General features: G+C 38.1%; 1 protein-coding gene across 1 annotated transcript in view; it reads left to right on the top strand.

Moving 5' to 3' along the window:
• The window catches only part of LOC107091142 (Na(+)/H(+) exchange regulatory cofactor NHE-RF2-like), a 44,005-nt gene extending 22,871 nt beyond the window's left edge, over positions 1 to 21,134 (top strand). Inside the window, exons 3-6 of the mRNA XM_015384905.1 lie at positions 9,131 to 9,358; positions 17,586 to 17,739; positions 17,933 to 18,051; positions 18,145 to 21,134. Of these exons, the coding sequence (XP_015240391.1) occupies positions 9,131 to 9,358; positions 17,586 to 17,739; positions 17,933 to 18,051; positions 18,145 to 18,309 (666 nt within the window). The 3' untranslated portion in view covers positions 18,310 to 21,134. The remainder of the gene's footprint in view (positions 1 to 9,130; positions 9,359 to 17,585; positions 17,740 to 17,932; positions 18,052 to 18,144) is intronic.
• The last annotated feature ends 104 nt before the right edge of the window (positions 21,135 to 21,238 follow it).

The following is a 21,238-nucleotide window of genomic DNA, read 5'->3' as shown; positions in this document are numbered from 1 at the left end:
AACATCTTTTTCTGAATCCCACATTGTAGCATGGCATAGACAATTCACGTTAGCAGTTTGAAGAACACCTGCTTGAGTGTTTGCGTTCTATGACTCATCCAATCACACAAGTTTTCACTAGATGTGGATGGAGCCAATGATCTGCATTGGATGGAGCACATGACGGGAAATAAATATTTAGAAACATTAAACCAGGGGAAACCAATGAAATATCAGTGGGTCTGAATAAAGAAAATCATCAACCAGTAAAGGTCTGGAGACATTTTTAATGATCTGTTACTTTAAACAGAATTAAACACTGAAACCAAATTAGGTATTTATGCATTAATGTTATACATAAAGTTTTTAAATTGAAAAAAAAAATAAAAAATTGCCACAAATTGCATCCTGTGCTATCTCAGAGGAGTTGACACTTGTATGAGTGTATTCCTATACATCCATCAGTAGTTAAAGGTCATAATTTAAAAAAAAGTTCCGATGTTCAGAGGACCGCAGCAACCAGTGGAGCTCCAAGGCAAACCGCAGCCAGGGCTAATTTTAGCCGATTTATAGCAGCCCTCTCTCGGCATAGCCGTGTGTGGCTCTGATGGCAATTTTTTTGTTTTATTTGGCAAAATGTTCATTTGATTTGTGTTTATCGGACTGTTAATTATTATTTCCCCACTAAATGAAAAAAATAACAATTTATTATTATTTAGAGATTATTAATAACAGGAAATGCAGTGGTAGACGAGCAAGTCAAGTGGTGACGTCATAGTACGCTTCTCTTCCATTTGATCCATATTTATGCTGCATTCTCCCGTTCTCCCCGAGTCCATACTTTCCTGTGTTCTTCTCAAGAACATATTTGGCGAACTGGCGTACTAGCGTTCTTGTGAATTGAGAAATGGACCTAGTCTAATAACCCCCATATCACTGGAAAGACTTGGACTCTAAACTTGGAATATATATGCTTCCAAAAAACACAATCTCGTTATCAAACTAAATGATTGGTCTGTTTATATCACTATGCTAACCAGCTCATTAAAACATGATGGCGATTTGGAAAAAATAAGTGTTATATTTGCTATCTTTGCTATTTAATGTCTACATCCAACGAGGCTAATAAAATACTATTTATAAAATGATTAAACTTAACAAACCTCATCCTCACGGCAATGCTAAAATTGTGGAAGCTATTTTGTACCATGATGGCCTCTGGGTTGGAGGGGGAAAAGTGGTGGGTGAGTCGTTCATGTCGCTGCAATCTGAAGCTGTAGATCTGAGAAATGGCAACCACAACCCACATTGCATTACAAGACTACTTGTCCTTTCGAGCCCCAAGGTATCATAATCCACATTTCAATATCAATTAGATGGAACTGCAAAGGTACTTGGATTCAATATGAATATTATAAAAGGTAGGATATTACATTAAGAAGGCTAGTACAGTTTTTTCAGATTGGGAAGACCATGAGTGCCTTTAATTTCTACACATGAAATGATGCTAAAGCTCACACAAGTGCTGGGGGTGTCTGTGAATGGGGAAATAAATAAAAAAGTTAGTAAAACATGGGCTAATCATAATCACTACTGTCATCTAAATGTTTAGCAATAGTATCACAATAAGATAATTTTCTGATAAAGTGTGAATGCTTTTTGAAAACATTTTTCTGTTTGCCTTGTAACGTTTTCATGTGTCTTTTACTTAAATGTACATAAGTCACCTTAAATCTCTGCCCTATTTTTTTTCCCCCGATCCACTGTATATATGTGGACACACTGTATATACCCCATGCTCCTTTTCCTCCTTTTGGCACTTTCTTTTGAATATTGAGCCAATGCGACTAGTGAATTTCTCCACTGTGAGATCAATTAAGTCTATCTTATCTTATCTTAAGCTGATCGGTATACCGGTAATTAGAAGGTTCATCAGTTGTTATCAGTAAGCTCTGGGAAGCACGTAAAGTTTAATCATTTGTCCTACATGTTGAAACACTCTAAGGTTTGTTTGCATCAAATCAAAGGCAGGTATAGCACATGTTGCTCCATGCCCAAACATACTTCATGGCATTGTGAGCGAACATTGAACCAGCGATCCTTGGCTGTGAAAGGGTAACAGCGGTCACGATCTATCCATCACTAGAGGCCAGTGCTCAATTATTTAACAAGCTGAGATCCAGTTTCATCACCTACCAATAGTATAGCCAGCAGCCACCGGTGGGAAAGGAAATATGCTTTGAGTGTATTTGTTGCTGCACGCAAAGTAAGCATTTAGGTCAGTGTGTTCTCCATTTTGTTATATCCAACATTAACCTCAAACTGGACTAATTGGGCTGCAAAGAGGTACATGTAAAAATATGAAGTGATACGTTTGTAGCACTTCAATGCTTTTAAACAATATGCAAGTAGAAACAATTATTTGAAGACTCATGATGGCATAATGTGTGATTGCACAATACTTAAGATAGAATACTTAATTCACATATAATTCACAATATCTATCTTAAACTATCAAATATTTTATTTAATTCAATAAGGTTACACAGTGCCAAATAAAATCATTTCATGTTAAGGAATTTTCTGGGAAATCTGTTCTTTTCAAATGATCCAGACTGTAATGAAATTTCTTTTCATTCCAACCAAAAATTTAAATTCTGATCGACTACACATAGTTTGGATTGAAAGGGTGACAAAACCCCAGCTGTTGTTTTCATTAGTTACTGTTACTTGTATATCTAATAGATCAGGCTAAAGTACTTGTAATATTGTGAAGGACAGAATTTATAAAATACAATCAATAATCAAATATAGACTTATTTTTGCTTCTAAAACACGTTTTTGCTCCTCCTACTCATTACCATTGTAAGATGAATTGGTGCTGTTTATGGACACTTTTCACTTTAAGAAGAAAAATGTTGAGATCATAGACCCTCTCAAATTTGCTTTGTCCACGAGCCTTTTAGAGGTTAAGCACTTAAGTATTTCTGGACTCTTCAATGGTATAAAAAAAAAACTTTATTCGAGAGATACAAAACAAGCTCAGCTTCTGAGATTGGCAGAAGGTTATGTAATTTCTCTAGATATCTCACTGATATGGATAAATGCTCTTGATCCTAGAGATTTTTTCCAGATACCAAATCTTTGCAACATATCCACCCTGTATTAGTAGAGTCCATTGACTTTTATCTCCATCTACCACATCCAAATGGGCAGTATTATTGCAGCTGTTGAAAAATGGCAACCACAACCCACAATGCATTGCAAGATTACTTGTCCTTTCGAGGCCCAGGGTATGAGAAGGGTGATAATTAACAATAATCCACAAAAGCGTATAAAAAACTCAATAGAAAAAATATTGATAAATCCACTGTTGGAAGATTGTCTTTATATTTTTGCTAGTATGTCTTTAAACATTTCCAACATAGTTTTCTACATTCTAATTGCAAATCTGAAAATCAATAGGATGCTATTGCTGCAATACAAGAAGATACTGATCTATTTAATTAGATAGCATGTATTAAAACACTAAAAAATACTTTCTGTTGTGGCCATTTATGTTAAATTTTTGTAAGTAGTTATTTTTACAAATTTGGTTTTCTTCTTTTTGGTATGTAAAATATATTTAAGTTCATTTAGGAACAAATTTGTAATCTATTTTTTATATTTGGAATTATTTAGATTAGGTTGTTAATTGTTAGACCCTCCCATTAATTTGAGTAATTAAGAACACACCAAGGGCTGCTGGATGGTTTGGTTAATGTCTGGTGAGGTTTTGAAAAAAAAAAAATTTTACCACTGTTTTTTTAGAGCTTCAAACATTAACTTTTGTTTCTGCTAAGTTTTAAGACATTTTTTGTAATTTTTTTTTTTTATTTATTTATTTTTTTTGCAATAAATAAGTGAAATTGGAAGTGCACACAAAGCCAAAAAACACCTGTTCCCACCCACGGCCTTTATTGGAAATTTTGGCACTCTTTTGGAACAGAAGGCTTAACTTTCTGTTAAAAAACAAGCTGCAACTGTGACTCTTTCCACGCACCTGGCAGCAATACTGGAAATTGAACCAAAGAAAGTCTCTGATTTCGCAAGGTGGATGTCAGGCTTTCATGGGGGTGCTGTTTGATTTTTTCCACCTTGGTAAACTACAATATAATTAATTTAATCAACTATTAACACAGAGGCAGGAGTACTTTCTATTAAAAAAAAACAAAAAAAATACACAAATATTATACAAGGTTATTAAATTTAATGGAATGCATAAAAAACATTTTAAACACCACATCTTGACTATGTTTTTCCATCCACCTTCTTCACAGCCTTCCAATTTTATGAGTAAATACATGAAATAATTAACCCACTTTACCGATTGTTACCATTATATTTTTGGCTTTTACGTATATTGTTAAATTAACAGAAAGGAAAAAACTGCATTTTGAGATATTCAAGTGAATTGAAACACATGTATTGTGTGGATGTGGTGGTCTCTCCCTTGCATGATCCCCCTCAGATTTACTGAAACAAAAGCTGATTGTTGCAGGGCACAGAGGACATCATAGAATAGCGCTTCTACCACTGACCGCACATCCTCTCACTGTGCCACAGCCAGGAAACCCGGGTCAGTACATGTAGGTGTGCATTGCTGGTAATAAAACATTAGTTTTTTGATGGGCGTGAAATATTCCATATGTTGTAGCAAAGCAGCCTGATTCCATGTGAGGGTATAGTTTTATTTCCAGCCCCTCCTGCTGTATTTCCCTCCCATGCGGGACTGTGTGTTGCTGATAATCAAAAATCTATCCCCCCATGACACGAGAGTTTGCTGCTTTATTTTTCTTCTTGTTAGAAAAATATTTTTCTTCCAAAAGGTTTTTTTCCAACCAAGTTTTCAACACCCACAACTCAAACAAACACAGTGGTCTCATTCTATTCGATTTCCTCTTGTTTTGAATAGTTTTTTTGTTTTCTTGGTAACTTGAGTCCTTTTGGTTGATACTTCATCTTCAAAGTCATTATGATTGTCCATCACATTGCTTCTGATTCATCTATTTTTACTACACAAACATAGAATGTTTTTTTGTTGTTTTTTTACATTTTTTGTCAACTTTAGATGCTTCAGAGCTAGGAGTTAATTTATCATACCATAGAACATTAAAGAAAAAACTGATTTAAAAATAATTATTTCATAATGAAAGGGAAAAAAACCTATCCACAACCTTGCCCTTTTAAAAAAGTTCTTACAGAATTGTCTCACCTTAGCACTAATATATATTTTTCAAACAAAAATAATGTTATTTATTTACAAACGGTTTTCATTCACAACTTATAGGAAACAGTTTGTAAAAGGGCCACTGTTGAAGCTATAGTGCTTATGATCAGCTGTATAGTTTCAAATAGGCCAGAAAATCCTGTCAGGTTGGGTAGAAGTTGATTAAGAAACTAAATGTAGAGATTATGGGGCTGAGATGAGTGAGATGCAGATTTAATGAATGAAAAAGGCAACAGAGGCAAAACCCTAATGAACATTATAGGAAAACAAAAACCAGGAGACATAGGGGAAAACATGCATGTGGAGCAAAGCAACAACGAGAAACCAGTAATGAGGATCTGTAGAGGAGGTGGATATATAGGGAACAGAACAAAGAATGGGCTAATCAGCTGATATGGAGCAGGTGTGGATAGAGGTAAATAGAAGGGAGCTAGGGGAAGGGGGGGGGGGCTTCAGAGAGTAACACAAAAATTCAACAATGCCAGAAAACAACTACAAAGACACATGATTACAGTGAACTAAACACTTAAAAAGTAACCTAAACAGAGGGCAAAACTTTGACAAATCCTTCAGGTCGTTCCACAACCATCTTCATTGCATTACGTTTTCTAAATTTATTAGGCCATAATCATTTGCTCAATCAGAGGTAGAATTAATATTGTGTTTTTTGATGTTCTGCTGCGTGACCAAAATCCACTTTGCTAAAAAAAAAAATATGTTTTTATTGCAGATAAAATGGGTCTTTGGGGTTCTACCTTAACCTTACTGTACTGTGTGATACATTATGCTGTTAGCTTGTTTGGTTCTGCTGTTTGTCTTAAAATCATCTCTGGTGAGTTTCACTTTAAGGTCAAAAACTGCTGGCTAGTATTTTCTGTGATAGAGCAGAACCTTTCTTTCTATTAATTATAATTCATCAAGGTCCTAAAGCAGAACAGTAGACATAGGCTACATTCACACTGCAGGCCTTGATGCTCAATTCCCATTTTTTGGTGAAATACGATTTTTTTTTTTTGCATTGTTGTTCCTATTTCCAAATATATGGGACTTGTATGTGATCTCCTGCGTGAACTGCAGTCATATAACGCAAGTGTCCCGAATACGCAGTAGAGGACGCAGTGACGTCACATGCCAGCTTGCTCTGTGTTTACGGATGTAAACATGGATGGTAGTGCCGGTGTTCATCATCAAGACCCAGAATAGGGACCTTTGTCGGGTATTGATGGCGTTCAGGTCGGATGAATGCGACCTGGCCGTTCACAAATAGGTTGCATTTGAAAAGATCAGATTCGTATCGGATTCGGGACCACATAGCCAAGTGGCCTGGGTCGCATTGGAAAAAATCAGTTCTGTGTTGTTCAGACTGCCATGAAAAAATCTGATCCGTGTCGCAAATGGGCAAAAAAAAATTGAATTTGGGTCACTTCAGGCTGCTGTGTGAACGTAGCTTTAGACCATCATGTTATCATCCACATGCATGACTGACACTGTGATCTTGTTCTCAGAGCTTTTATTAGGTTTACATAAAATGTAATATAACTTTGAGAAAGATCAACTTGTGTGTCATTAGTCCGACTTATATTTTCCCAGAACTCTTGAGACCATTCAAGTATTCATTTTCTTTGGCAAATATTGGATTGGCCTTTGTGTACTTACTAATAAACTATGAGTTTGTTGGAGAAATCTGTTGCTTCTCCATTTTAGAAGGTTTCACCCACTGTCTTTCTTATTGTTAAGTAATGAATGCTTCCCTTAACACATGAGGGATTCAGAGGTGTTCTGGGTTCTTAGGTAACCTCCATGTTGTTTTGGAGCATTCTTTTTGTAGCCTGATTGGTTCTGTTTAACTGATTGCTTGAGTCTCCAGGTTAAAAAGTAGCCTGGCTGTAGCTGGAGAAACTGAACCAATATATTCTATCACGGTTAAAATGTAATTTACTAGCATGAATGATAACTTTTTCTGATCAACTTTTTGAAACATGCTTTGTGTGTTTTCTAGGGTTAACTTTGTCTCCCATAAAAGTTACTTCAGTGATCTACTCCATTAAGGTCTATCCAAATGCAAAACCAGAAATAATGTGAAATGGGTTAAATACTTGAGCACAGCTCTGTACGTCACAGACAGTCAGGTCTCCAGCAGAGCTGATTCTGTAGAAGTGAAGCAGAAAAAAAGTGTAACCTCACTCTGTGACAAGTTTGGTGAGTTTGTAGGAGGCACAGGGCCCACAAAAGTGATTAGTTGGGTTCAGCTCAGCCCTGAGAGGCAGTCAGAGGTTAAACTGGCAGACACTCACAGCTCCCCACATAATGACTCCCAGCTGTGTTGCTCTCAGAGTTTACATTAGAGCTCCACTTTTCTTCACTAAAGTGTCATACTGGAAACTTCTGTCATCTTGACTTCTCTTCGTAAACTCTTCTTCTCTCTCTTTCTCCCTGCTTATCTGTCTGCTGTTTTTTTTTTTTTTTTGGCCTCTGCTTGATCTTTGCATTGCTTCAACTCTCATTCTCAACCCTCTTGCTGCATCTAATTTTCCAATCCTCCCACACACTCAACTCTCTCTCGTTTCTTGCTTATTGCCTTGCCTCCTCTCACTCCTACTGTTTTTTGTTTTCCTCCATCAACCAGATCCCAGAATAATAATACACTGATTAAAAAAGAAATCATTTTTTTTCTTTCTTTGTCTTGCAAAACTCACCCTTAAAGCCCAACCCTAGCATTGCTCCTGTAGGCAGGAAAGAGAGGAGGTGTAGGGCTCATGGGAGAGTAATTGATTTGAATTATTCTATTGTCTTCCTTTATTTCAGGGCAATCTTCCCAGATCCCTACAACCCAAAAGTATTTGATTCTGAAACTAAATTATATGTTTCTAAATGTCTTTTCTGGCATACAGAATTGCAGTTGTGGTGCCCATTTATATATTGCATCTTTTTTGGACTGCACAGCAGAAGTAAAGAAATGTCAGAAATGATTGACTGAACATTATCTTCAGCTGCTATCTATGTTCAAATTGCTACTGTACCGTCATCTCTTTGTATATTCTCTCTAAGCCTGCCTACATATGTATTTTTAGCCGTTCAAGCTGTTCTCCTGTAGAAGGTTCCCATATGCTCTAAAAAAACGTAAGAAATATATAAGGCCGGCCAACATCAGCTGTGCTGTCCTATTCATGTGAACTATTGCAGGTAGCTGAGTGAGTTACACCCCAGTGTTAATACGAGTCTCCGTCGTCCCCCTCATAGCACATTTTATCCCTGGATGTGTAGGTGGTAAATCAGCATGACCATGCCGAAGAGCTGGAGGCTCAATTAATCCTGCTCTATAAATGTCATCACCCAAGCTGGCAAAACTGTTGGCAATATGCTGAAAATGTTCCACGCAAGTAAAATAACCAACAAAAAAAGAAACTCAATGTTTTAGGAAAATCTGAGTAATCTCAAGCAAACAAAAAGTGGAAAAAATGTACATCTAACACTAAGCAGTCTATATAATTAGACTAAGCAAATTGTGGATTCTAAAATAAAAATATATATATATATTTTTTTTTTAATAGAAATGTTTGTGCAATTGAACAAATACAGGATAGAATCATCATAAAACAGCAGTTTTTGGGCTCCAAGTTGCTTTTCACTGCGATCCAATGTGGTTATACTAATTGAGTTTTGCTTTAAATAGGTGTTAAATTATTAGTATAGCTATTAAAGCAGGTTTCACAGACGCGGGAGGTGTTTAAATGTTTTGAAGTGATGATGTGCTAAATGTATGCTCATTATGCGCAATGAGCAAACAGTAAATATTTTATTTTAACAAAATTTCAAATAAAATATTTTAAAATAAATTGATTGAAATTAGAAGCTGATTAAATGCCAAACATGTCTTTCCAGGAGCTGTCGTCGGAGGTGGAATCTCAGCCTCAGGATCAGGATCAGTCCCCTCCCCAGGTCGACCCATCTGAACTTGCCCCACGTCTCTGCCACCTGACTCGGTCGCCAGGGGGCTATGGCTTCAACCTTCACAGTGATCGGTCACGGCCTGGTCAGTACATCCGCTCCCTGGACCCGGGGTCACCTGCCGAACGTGCTGGACTGAGACCACAAGACAGGCTAGTCGAGGTAGGAGGGAGACGTTTGAACAGAACTGCTGAGTCAATTAGATCCATTAACTACAGTTCAAAATAATATGAATTATATAAAGGGCATTCCAGTCTATACTTGATAACTTTTATTAATACATGAAAGAAAAAATGTGACTTAAAATACCTATGAGACGAATTACAGTGGCTTGCATAGGTACTGATAAACTTTTTACCTGTGAGATTGGTAAGGCTTTGGACGGGCTTTGGTAGGTAGGGAAAGTGGAGATTTGTTTTCTTTTTTCAGGGGCAGAAATCTGTACAATGATTTGTATGTAATGTATAGTTTAATCAATAGGCAGAGGTGGTGAGAAATCATATACGAACAAAATACGATTTATATGATTCACCTTCCAAGTAATAGAAAAACATTTTGCTCTCCTATTCTTCCACATCAATTAGAAAAATGCCCCCTCTGCCTTTGTGCCGCCATTGTGTTTTCTTTTGCAGGTATGAGATAAACTTCAGTGGACTGGACTTTCTTTGAGTTCACCAGCTGAATTACTACTATAGTATGAATATTTAGAAGCAAAAAAAAAACACAATTTATATGCAGTAGCCAGCTTAAGTCCTCTATGGATAGTCTCAACCAGCTTTGCACATCTAAAGTTGGAAAATGTTGCCTTATCTTTTATGCAAGTCAGTTAGGTTAGATGGATACGATCAGTGAACATGGATTTTAAAGTCTTGATGGATATTATTCAATGGGTTTGGGGCTGAACATGTTTTTTTTTTTCACCTTAAGTTGTATCTTTAGGGTTGCTGATAGTGAATATATGCTCTCAAGTCTTTTGCATCTTTCAATAAATTATTGTTTTTTCACTCTGATATGCTCTTCTATCCTTGGTGAAGAGAAAAGTCATTGCAGCATGATAATGTTATCATCATAAATTACCTTTTACATTATACATGTACACAATAGAGTTTCACATATTTGCCCTGTACTCAAAAATGAGTTAGAGCAATCTGCAAACAGGACTTATTGAGGCTTTCTACCTGCAGTGGCTTTCTTCTTCTGTTCCTCCCTTTAGACGCAGCTTTGCAGAGGGCACCACTAGTAGATGTTCTTAAGATAAATTCTCCCACCCAAGTTGCAGATCTTTATAGGTCCACCAGGCACCATAGACCTACTGCTTATTTTATTGATCTCTTCTTCCAAACTTTGGAGTTATGATCTCTTGACAGGATTTCTGCTGTGCTTTACTTGTTCCCCTCTCAGACAATACATTAAACTATGCTATACAGTACATTCCAAACTTTGGATAAATGTTTTATTACCTGACCCTACTTTAAACTGCTCTCCAACTTTGTTTATGAATACCGCCATATTTACATACAGATTAAATTACTCACAGATGGATTCAGTTTACTAACTTAACTTGACCTCTGAACATGGTTGTTTGTACTGGATTTTTTTGAGAGAAAAAGAGACTTGAAATGTATGTCTGCTTTTATTTTCAGATTTGTATTTGCAACCAACTTTCTTTCCACTTGACAATTATGCACTCTTTTGTTCGGTCCCTCATATGAAATCCCAATAAACTACAATGAAGTTTGTGGTCGTAATGTGCCACAAAGTAGAAAAGTTCAAGGGTTGTGAACAGAGGTGTTTCCTGGACCTGGGAATATTGGGGGCTGAGCCCACACCCTTATAGTGGAGTCTCAGGAAAAGGGCTTTTTATTGAAGTCTTCTTGAGCATCCTGACAGCTTGTTAGAAGCTAAATACTGCAATATGTACAGTCAGCTGTGTATAAACATCTACAGATATAATTTGGTTAAAACTGTAAATGTCCAATCAATAAATTGCGAAAAAGCCTTTGGTAAAAATCATTGTGTCAGAACTCAGAACAGAGGGCCCAGTATTCAGGCAGGACAGATAGTGGGATTACTCAAAAAGTGTTTATTAAGAAATGTCGGGCTGCTGGGTTGCAGTAGCAGCAGCTAGGGTGTGTGAGGGAGGAAACTCTGGTTCAGTCCCTGCCCAGCGAGCGAGGTAGAATCCAGCCGGTAGGCTGCTACCAAGTTGCGGCGGGTGCCGCTCAGAGTGTGCCAGATGCTGCAGCCCTGGAGTAACATGCAGGAATCCCAAGGCAGGTCAGGCAAACAGATCAGAACAGGAACAGTCAAATTTAGAGGTCCAGGAGTCCAAAGGCAGTTCAGGCAAACTTTTGACATGGGAACAGGCAGGTCAGTGGTTGAGAGGCAGACCGGGTCAGGATCAGGTAATCAGAAACACCAAGGAGCTCTAAAAGCACTCTCACCCCTTGCTACAGAGAACAAGAATAATCTTGCCCTGATGACTGGATGCAAGCACCCTAAATAGTGGCAGGACCAGGTGGATAAGATGAGCAGTGATGAGAAACCGGGCAGAACTACAATGGTGAAGGGAGTTAGTAATTAAGTCAGTAATCATGCCAAGTTCATGATATGTCGTCACTCAGATGACACAAAGAGACAAAAAAAAAACACATGCAGCACTGGGATGAAATGTATTTAATGGAAGGAAGAGGAGCTCCAATGATCCTCTATGTCTCCCTTAGTCTGAGAAGCTGCAGCTTCCACAACACACAATGAGACAGCTGGTCAGAACGCTCTCTATGGTGCTTCTGTAGAAGGTGGTGAGGATGGGTGGGGCCAGGTGGGCTCTCCTTATCCTTTGCAAGAAGTACATGCGCTTTTGTACCCTATTGATTAGTGAGGTGGTGTTAACATTCCATTTGAGGGTGTCTGTGATAGTCCCCAGGAATTTGGTGCTGTTGACCACCTCTACAGCTGAGCTGTTAAGCAGTGGAGCGTGGTTTGGACGGTTCTTCCTGAAGTCAACAATGATCCGCTTCGTCTTCTCCACATTCAGGATCAGGCTGTTCTCTCTGCACCAGGCTGTTCTCTCTGCACCAGCCCACCAGCTGCTCCACCTCCTCTCTGTAGTCCTGGTCGTTATCGTCTCTGATGAGGCCCACCACCATGGTGTCGTCAGCAAACTTCACGATGTGATTGGTGGTGAACCTGGGGACACAGTCATGTGTCATCAGGGTGAACAGCAGGGGACTCAGCCCTGAGGGAGCCTGTGCTTAGGGTGATGACACCAGAGGTGTTCTGTCCAACTCTGACTGACTGAGGTCTGTCTGTGAGGAAGTCTAGCAGCCAATTGCAGAGGGGTGTATTGAAGCCCAGCTGTTCCAGTTTTCCTATCAGAAGCTGTGGGATGATGGTGTTGAAAACTGAACTGAAGTCCAGGAACAGCATCCGCATGTGGCGGTTCCGTCAATATATGTGCTGGAACGGGTCGAATGTCGGCAGCAGACTAGAGACGATGTGTAGTCTGTGATCATCCAAATGCCTTTCCACATCCTCCTAGTGTTGCTGGCATCGTGGAAAAGATCCTGAATCTTCTGGCTGTTGTTCTGCTTCGCTGATCTGATGGCACGGTTTAAGTTGGCACACACTGTCCTCATCTGTCTTCTTTATTTCTTTAACATGTCAACTTTCCTCTTTGACAACTCTAAATAGTATTAGCACTGAACGCCATTGCTTGTGAACCCTTCTGCAAAGCAGCTTATAAACTCCTTTTGTGCTCAACCTTCAAATTAAAGGAATGATTTAGTTTTGGTTTATCAATTTAAGCTCTGTGAGAGAGGGTCTGTTTGTGCTGAGACGTGTCTTTACTGAAACATGGAAAAAAGATCCAACATAACAGAGACAATTAGCTGAGAGAAGGATGTCAAACACAAAGCACTCTGTGAGAATTGTGAACACATGCATTTGACTGACAGGAAACCATAGAGAGGAATGACAATAAGATAATTGCTTGTTAATTATACTGCATTTAGCTGGTTTGTGTTGGAAAACAGGATTGATAGACTGTGAGAAAATCCAACTGCTCTTTCATAACTTGAGAGGTTCTTCTTTGGTGCTGGCACTCTTGGTTTTCTCCTATATCTCCGGTAAAAAACCTTTTTTACAGGAAAAAGAAACATAAGTTATGTTCTATCTCAATATAAGACTTATTTTTTTTTATGAAATATTTTTTTATCAAGTATTTGCATGACTGTTTCTAAATTAAACAATGATCATGATGGGATATGCACTGTAGGGTAACTACTGTCACACGGCCAGCCATAAGGTAACGAAATGTTCAAATCTGCAAAAGAATCAAAAATATAATTACAAAAACCTACTCAAAAGAAACTTGATCAGTGTTGCATAAATGTAAACACATATTGGAGTAAACACAGCCTTCATTCCCACGGCCTTTGGCCTCCCTGGAAGTGCACTTGAGTCCAGGACAGGTCACAGATCACCACACACAGGAAACAGAAATGTCCTTAAAGTATAATGTAATTAAAAATCATTTATATTCTTAGCCCATGTAAAAAAAAATAAGACCGCTTTGCTTATTTTATTGTTTATTTCTGACTGTTTTTCTTCCGTAAAGGCAGAGTTTTGTCCATTCTGGCGAACATTACCCAAAATGAATGCACAAAAGATGCTTAACAATGTTGAAAGAAAAAAAGCTGTCCAGCAAAATTGTGTTAAAGTCTTGGAGATAAACCATCAATCACATTAAAATACAAGGAACCAAACAAAGATTGTGCTTTGTGGCTTCACACTACATAAGTCAGCATGAAAAAAATCTGACCGAATATCCAGCAGCAAGTCATCAATGGCAACAAACGCCACATCTATGGCATGTTTTCAGTTATAATACAGCATGGGAAGATGCAAAATAAAACATTAATTAACCCACCTTATAAAGAGTAGATCTCACAGATCATCTACAGCTTTTAGACTAGTGGCACGCTGTTTGTTAACTTTGTAGCCTTTTAGAAAAACTGGATATAGACCTGTTGCGAAAGACAATTTCCATGAAGCATCAATGTTTAGGTTTGTAGCATCTTCTATTAAAATGTCTTTCTGCAGCCTGAGCTGCACACATATTTTTTGTTTTTTTTAGGACAACAAAGATGCTTCACGGTGCAATGTACATCGGTCAATGTGTGATAGCTTTCTTTTAGAGCAAATAAATATCTGTTAATGAGTTTTGACTATTTTGATAGTTTCAGCCTCCCTTCTACTGGTGGATCGGATGTTTCTTTGTTTTTTTTTTATGTTGCTGTGGTAATTGGAGTTTTCTCTGACCGTGCACCTACCAAATCACCTGTGATGTTTACCTGTCAGCAGGTTGTTAGAGAGCTGAGTGACCATGAAGAGCTCTCCCTGTCCGACGCTCGCCGTCTTTCTTTGCCCACGGCCCATTACACTGGAGTTGTATCAGCAACAAATGTTGTAAAGGCTGCTGTGACAGCTCAGCTTTCTGCTGCCGTTTGGCAGAACCTCTGACGGCAGTTAATGCCTCATCACTTTCAGCTGTAGCTGCGTCGATCACAGCGTGTTCTGATCATCCGTGAAGTTCAAGCTTGGTAGCATCATATCAGTCTGCAACTGCTTTTGTTGTTGGGTCATGATGGAGAATTACTGGGTTTCATAGCTGTAATGGCTGCTTAGTTATTTTAAGCCCTTATGTATTGTGCTTAAAGTTAAGTTCTGTTACAGCCTAAACTAACTAAAGACAGGTCTCAACATCTCAATGTTTCTTTTTAAGGAACAATGACATTTTCCTTTTATCTCATGGTTTCCTTCATTTTCAACTTTATTCATTAACAATGAAAAAAAATGATCTTTTTTCAGTAACAGAATCCACATCGAAGAGCGTTTTGAAGTTTGAAGCACTCAGATTAGTGGCATTCACTGACCAGAAAAAGATATGACTTTCGAGCTTCATATCAATCAATTACCAGTCAGGTACAGATAAAGTCACTGTACATATTTTCTTAACAAAATCTAGATATTGTCCTGTTATTTTAAATTTCCTGACACTAGAAGCCTTTCGTCCTAGTTGTCAAACAGGAAATGGGCAGTGGAGGAAGTATACGTGACTGAAGTCCTTTTGGGCTCCAAAGATAGAGTGTCCATGGCAGGTAGATAACCTGCATATGACAGAACTGTCCTCTCTCTAGCTTGTTTGCTGTGCTCTTTGTTCCTTTGTGAAGCTAAAACACAGACTCAATAGTAAAAAGCCTGTCTCATCTCTTGTGTCATGTCTACAGATGTGCAGATCGGTTGGAAATTTGTGGTTTTGATCTCCACTTCAAAAGTGAAAAAGTACCTCTATTTTGAAGCTCCATGAAGTCCAACACACACACACACATTAAGTATTAAGATGTTTCCTGAAGAGTTGTCCCATGGGAAATAGGCTTGTACACATTTTCGAGAGCTCTATGTATTAATTAATCTAGCGGGAAGAGAACAGTGCATTGTCCATTCAGGCCTGGACTGTTATTGATGTCTGTTATAGACAATGCAACACCTGTTGTCGTCCGAAGACAGAGGGGTTTGTTTGATACCTGTTCTTACCTGTTTGTCTCACTCTGTCACTGAGATCCTGTCTTTAAGGACTCAAAGTCCTTATAAAACAGATACATGGATAAGAAGAGAATTGGTTCACATTTTCCATCTGTGGCATTCTTCTATGTCATTTATTGTGCAGCGTTTTACCTCTTTCTCGTTTCTCTTTATTTTGGCTTTTTGTGTCTGTTGATGACCCAAGTATTCTCTCATTAAATTGATTTAATGTCTTTAATTTTCCTTTTTAAAGTGAGAGAAAATGCAGCGATTTCTCTTCTTACACCCCCCAGCCAATCATAAGCCGTTAATTTTAAACAAATTCCCCATCAGCAAAGAGACACCTGACACCTAAGCCCCAGCCAGAGCTCAGGAGAGCCATCAATAATTGAAAGTGTACCAACAACACAAACTCGGTGTGTTGCGACACAGCCTGCTGAACACCAAGAATGGTCTAGACAGAGCAGCTGAAACCCAGCATCCAGATAAAAGCAGGTAAAAACAAACCTGGTGTACCTCACAGGTTAGGTGCAGAGGTGAGGAAGATATTACATTCCTGTTGTTTAGGCAGCATCCAGATCCACACTCCTGTAAGAGCGCTGAAAGTTGGTTGTCATTAAATAAAAACTTAAAGCAAAACTTTACCCCTAGAAAAACAACATGGTTCTCTTAACATGGCAGGGTGGTTACCTGGCTCCCCCTTGTGGATCAGCTTGGAAGCACATACACTATTTTTATTGCAGATTCTTGTGTGTAAGTATTCACCTTCTCTGTTTTATTACTTGGTTAAGCTTTAATTAAAGTCTTTCATTATTATTTTTTCCATCCCCTTAGCACAGTTGCATACTGGGAATTTTACCAATTTCTTTTATTGGAAAACGGTTTAAACTCCACTATATGGAGGAGGTTTATAGGTCTTGCCTTAGGTCTGAAGTGTGGCCATTGACTGAATATACTTTAGCTCCTTTTTAGCTCTAGTCTTATTTCTGCTATCTTCTGAAAGCCACTCTGTTCTTGATGATAATGGGGTTGTGTGTTTAAAATGATGTGTTGGGTTAATGCAGGCAGTTTTGGCCTCTGAACTAATGACATTTGCCCCTATATTTGCTGCATCTCCTGATTTTCTCATATTGAAGTGAAAATGCTTTTTTTTTTTTTTGTGCTTTTTTCAATACTGACTTTGTTTTCTTAACTCTGAGTCCTCCCACGTTAAAACAGCAGCTATTTTGTAGGGAAATTGTCTATTTGCCCTGCATCTCAGATTCGGTGGACGGCAAAGTTTTGGTCGGTTTACAGTTTGTGCCATACTACTTTAGCTGATCCATGAACAGTCCTCCACGAGATGTTCAAAATTTGAAATATCTTTTAACCAACTAATACTGACTCAAAAATACCAACAACTTTCTTCCTAAACTGTTGTTTACCAACAAACATCTAAGGGCTTCACAGGACAGCGAGATATATGATTTAAAAAATCTATATAGGTGAGGCTTGTTTAGATGTATTGGTGTAATGAGAGGTGCAGAATTGCAGACTCAATGCGATGCACCATCATTCTTCATGGACACTATCTGTTGGCATTTTTGCACTTCTATGTTGTTTTGGGTGTGTAGATTTTGCACAAAAAAACAAAGCAATTAAGGGTTTGTAATGAAGTACAGCTTGGTAAAAAAAATAGTGGGGAATGAATATTTTTGCAAAACCTTTATTTTTTTAAAACCTCAGAATCAACCAAAAAGCTGTGTTTAAAAATCTGCTGGATAGTCACACAGGGAAAATCTCTCCTTCTCCTCTTCCTGATCAGGTGAATGGTGTGAACATCGAGGGCATGAGGCACACAGAGGTGGTGGCGTTCATAAAGAAAGGGGGAGACGAGACCTGGCTGCTGGTGGTGGATCCAGAAACAGACGAACATTTCAAAAGAAGATCAGTGGTCCCTACAATCAACCACGTCAAAGGTGAGGAAGGTCAAACGTATTTGAAAACTTAACATTTGCAACTTTTTTGGTATTGAAATCAGTGGCAGATTATCTAAGTATTCTCTGAAGCATTAGAATTGATAAGGGGCACTGTTCTGAAATGATTAAGATATTTTCCTCAAATCTGCAAATACTATTGAAATACCTTCCGATTTATATTTTTATTTCCCAGATTATGATGGTCCCTCCATATCAAACGGCTCCCCCAGCCCCCATATCAACGGAAGCTCCACCACACAGTCCATCAGGTCAACGCGCTCGGACCTCAGCAGCCAGGGCAACAGTACGCAGGTCAGTGTGGTCGCACATTAATGTTGTTCCGGCTAAAAATCTCAACTCTTAACGCTTAGCTGCCTGTTTTTCCATTTCCTGGCCGACATTTAGCTGGCCGACGATGACGGTAGCCAGCTTATGGACCCTTTCGCTGAGATCGGCCTGAGACTCAGTGCCACAGCAGCGGAGGAAAAGATGAAGATCCATGCGAAGGAGAAGAAAAAAGCACCACAAATGGACTGGATGAAGAAATATGAGCTTTTCAGTAATTTCTAAGACTATTTTTTTTGGCTTCAGAGACTTGAGAAACCAGAGGATAGCCCTCCCTACGACCTTTCATGATTTGCCCAAACAAAGTTCTTGGATTTTAATGACTTTTAAAGTTGTTAAAAATCACAGTTCTCTTAACAAGAAACAGTTACAAACTCAGATGACAATAATCCCAACATATGAGGAGACATTCCTTCCCTTTCAATCAGTTTTTTACTATATCAACTATTTGATTAACTCTCCTCCTCTGAGCGACTGAAAAAGCAGCTATTTTCTTTTATATATATATTTTAAAAAACCATGAACAAGGATAAATAGGCAGCATTCCATGGTATAAATCCCACCAAAGACATGAATGGACACTGACATGAAGGACGGTGGCTTTTGTGGGAGTTTTTATTTTTTAGATCAGTCCGAGGAAGCCTGAAGCAGGCAGAAAAATCACTGTGAAAAACTCTGCTCCTTCATCCCATGCAGATGATGTTTGTATTTTTACATCAATATATCATCATTAATCATCATCATCATCATTAATGTACAGCAGATAGCAGAACATCTAACACTTCAAAGACCTCATTTATTCACCTATCACCAACAACTCCTTATCAGAAGAGCTTGAGGACATGAATACGATAAAGGGAGTGACCACTAGCTTTTACATTTCAGAAGCAAACATTGTGACTCTGTTTATTGACCGGATGTGATTTAATGCTTGATGTTTACAGCACTAATCCAGAGGCCTTTTTGAAGCTAATAAAATAACCATATCCTATCTGGATGTTGATCCATTTATAACATTTTAGAGAAAAAGTTGGACTCAAAGGTTTTTGTAAGAACTTGTAGAAGCAACAATTAATTGCAAGCCAAGTAGCACTCTGCAAATATTTCAGTATTAATTATTACTTTTTTCTTTTATATTAGGTTTGTGAAGCTGATATGATGTGATGGCTGCACCGATTCCTTCATTAGTACTTACCTGCAATCCATCTGAATGTCTCAAATTGTGTGAAAAACCTCAGAATAAATTCATCATTTATTGCTTTATCAAAGAAAAGTTGAGAAGATCTATGAATTTTAATGTAGAATAATTTATTTTCTATTAATCAATATTTCACATCAAAGAGGTTCATTTCTACGCAGAAAAAAATAAAAAAATATATCTTTACTTTAGTGTTTGAGAAAGCAGGAAAGATCTTTGAGGTCACCTTTTATCCACGATGACCACTATGAAAAGGCGATTTAGGATGCCGGTAAAAATCCTATTTAAGAGGTAAACAGTTGGCATTTGCTGAAATGACCATTACAGAAACTGTTCTTTGTTCAGGGAGGAGAAGAGATGTCAGAAACTCCACAGAACTCTGGAGGTTCTGGATATTTTAGATGATGAATGGTTAGAAATCCCCCATCCAATGTAGTTTCCTGCTCCATAAAGCAGAATACCCCTTGGTGGTGTCCAGATTGCAAAATGGCAATAACAATATGGGCTGTAACAAGTTTACCACTAGGGGCCTACAAATGATATTTGATTTTTCTAAATATTTCAGTGATTTTTTTAATTGTTTCTACTGCAATAAAAGATTAACATACTTAGAGGTTCATCAATTCATGTTTTCTAGCATCTATCTCAGATGTAAAGTCTAAATGCAGTACAAAATAATCTTAAATAGAGATGCACCGATCACATTTTAACTGGTCCAGATGGATTTCTGGTCTTCTTTGTGTTCCAACCTGCTGATTTTTATAAATTAAGGGAATCACCACGATTGGTCCCTATGTGCACTTAGTAACAAATGTCCTTTATCTATCATTTACTAGAAGTGCATGAAATAACATGCTGTTATGTGATGTATTTACAGACTGAAAAGATACAGAGTTTCAGATTAGCAGAAGAAAGAAAAAAATGTCAATTTGGAGTAAATTGGCAGCTGATTGATTTGTGCAAGATGAGCCTTTTGAAATAAGTTACAGCTTATCACATAATATTTAAAGCCCATAACTCTTTACCAAAGTGGTGAATGAAGCTTCATTTCAGTGAACAATACAGGGGACAAATGGATAAAGTATAACAAAAACTGACTGTTTAGCATTAGCTTAGCTACAACACTACAGGTTTCTGGACAGGTCGTTGGATGGAGTCTGGAGAAGCTCATGGCAAAGTGGGAGATCTTTCAGGAAAGACCCAGGGAGCCACACAGATTACAGAGGATTACTTTGCATATAGGAACAGCTGTCATTCACATGCTTGAATGTGGAGAAGGTAAACATGAAATGCATTAGGCTAATTGGAGTTAGCTCTATATTCATTCAAAGTCTGCAAAGGAATCTGTGTTACAGATATATGTTGGTGTCAGATGGTATTTTTCAATAAAGTGTGACAGAGGCTTCTTTTAAATTTACCAACAGGTTGCATCCTATTTTTCAGGGATTTTTTTTTTCTGCAGGATTTGGGATTTTCCATCCTTCATTTCTCATCTCTACTGTTTTGTTTTGTTTTTTTTGTTCTTTTTGTTCCACTGCCCCTCGTTTGCTCCCATTTCCTCTCAGCCCCCCTTTATGTCTCCCTCTCAGTGAGGATTATGTTGGCGTACAGTTTCAGGTTCGGTCTGTTCTCACAATTCTTCCACCAGCCAGCTGCTGTGAGGACACACGGGGGTTAAATCGGGGTCAGAAGTGGGCTTGTGACCATGTGATAGAGCTTGCAGAGGTTTCTGTGTGTCTTTATTGTGTGCAATGAGAAAGCTGTACTCTTTGCCAACTCTGAATCTGCATAGAAAATGTTTTTTATAGGGATTTTTAATAGGAATCACCTCACAGTCAAAATTGTACCTAAAGTTTTAAAAGATCTTCTGATAGATAAAAAAAATATATATTCTCTTTAGATGTCTCTGTTATTGGCTCATTTTTTTATTAAACAGGTTATTACAGAGGGGGGGGG

This window comes from Cyprinodon variegatus, unplaced genomic scaffold (genome assembly GCF_000732505.1).
Source record: "Cyprinodon variegatus isolate N-32 unplaced genomic scaffold, C_variegatus-1.0 Scaffold327, whole genome shotgun sequence".
NCBI classification, from domain to species: Eukaryota; Metazoa; Chordata; class Actinopteri; order Cyprinodontiformes; family Cyprinodontidae; genus Cyprinodon; species Cyprinodon variegatus.
This window is presented reverse-complemented; position numbering and strand designations above follow the sequence as displayed.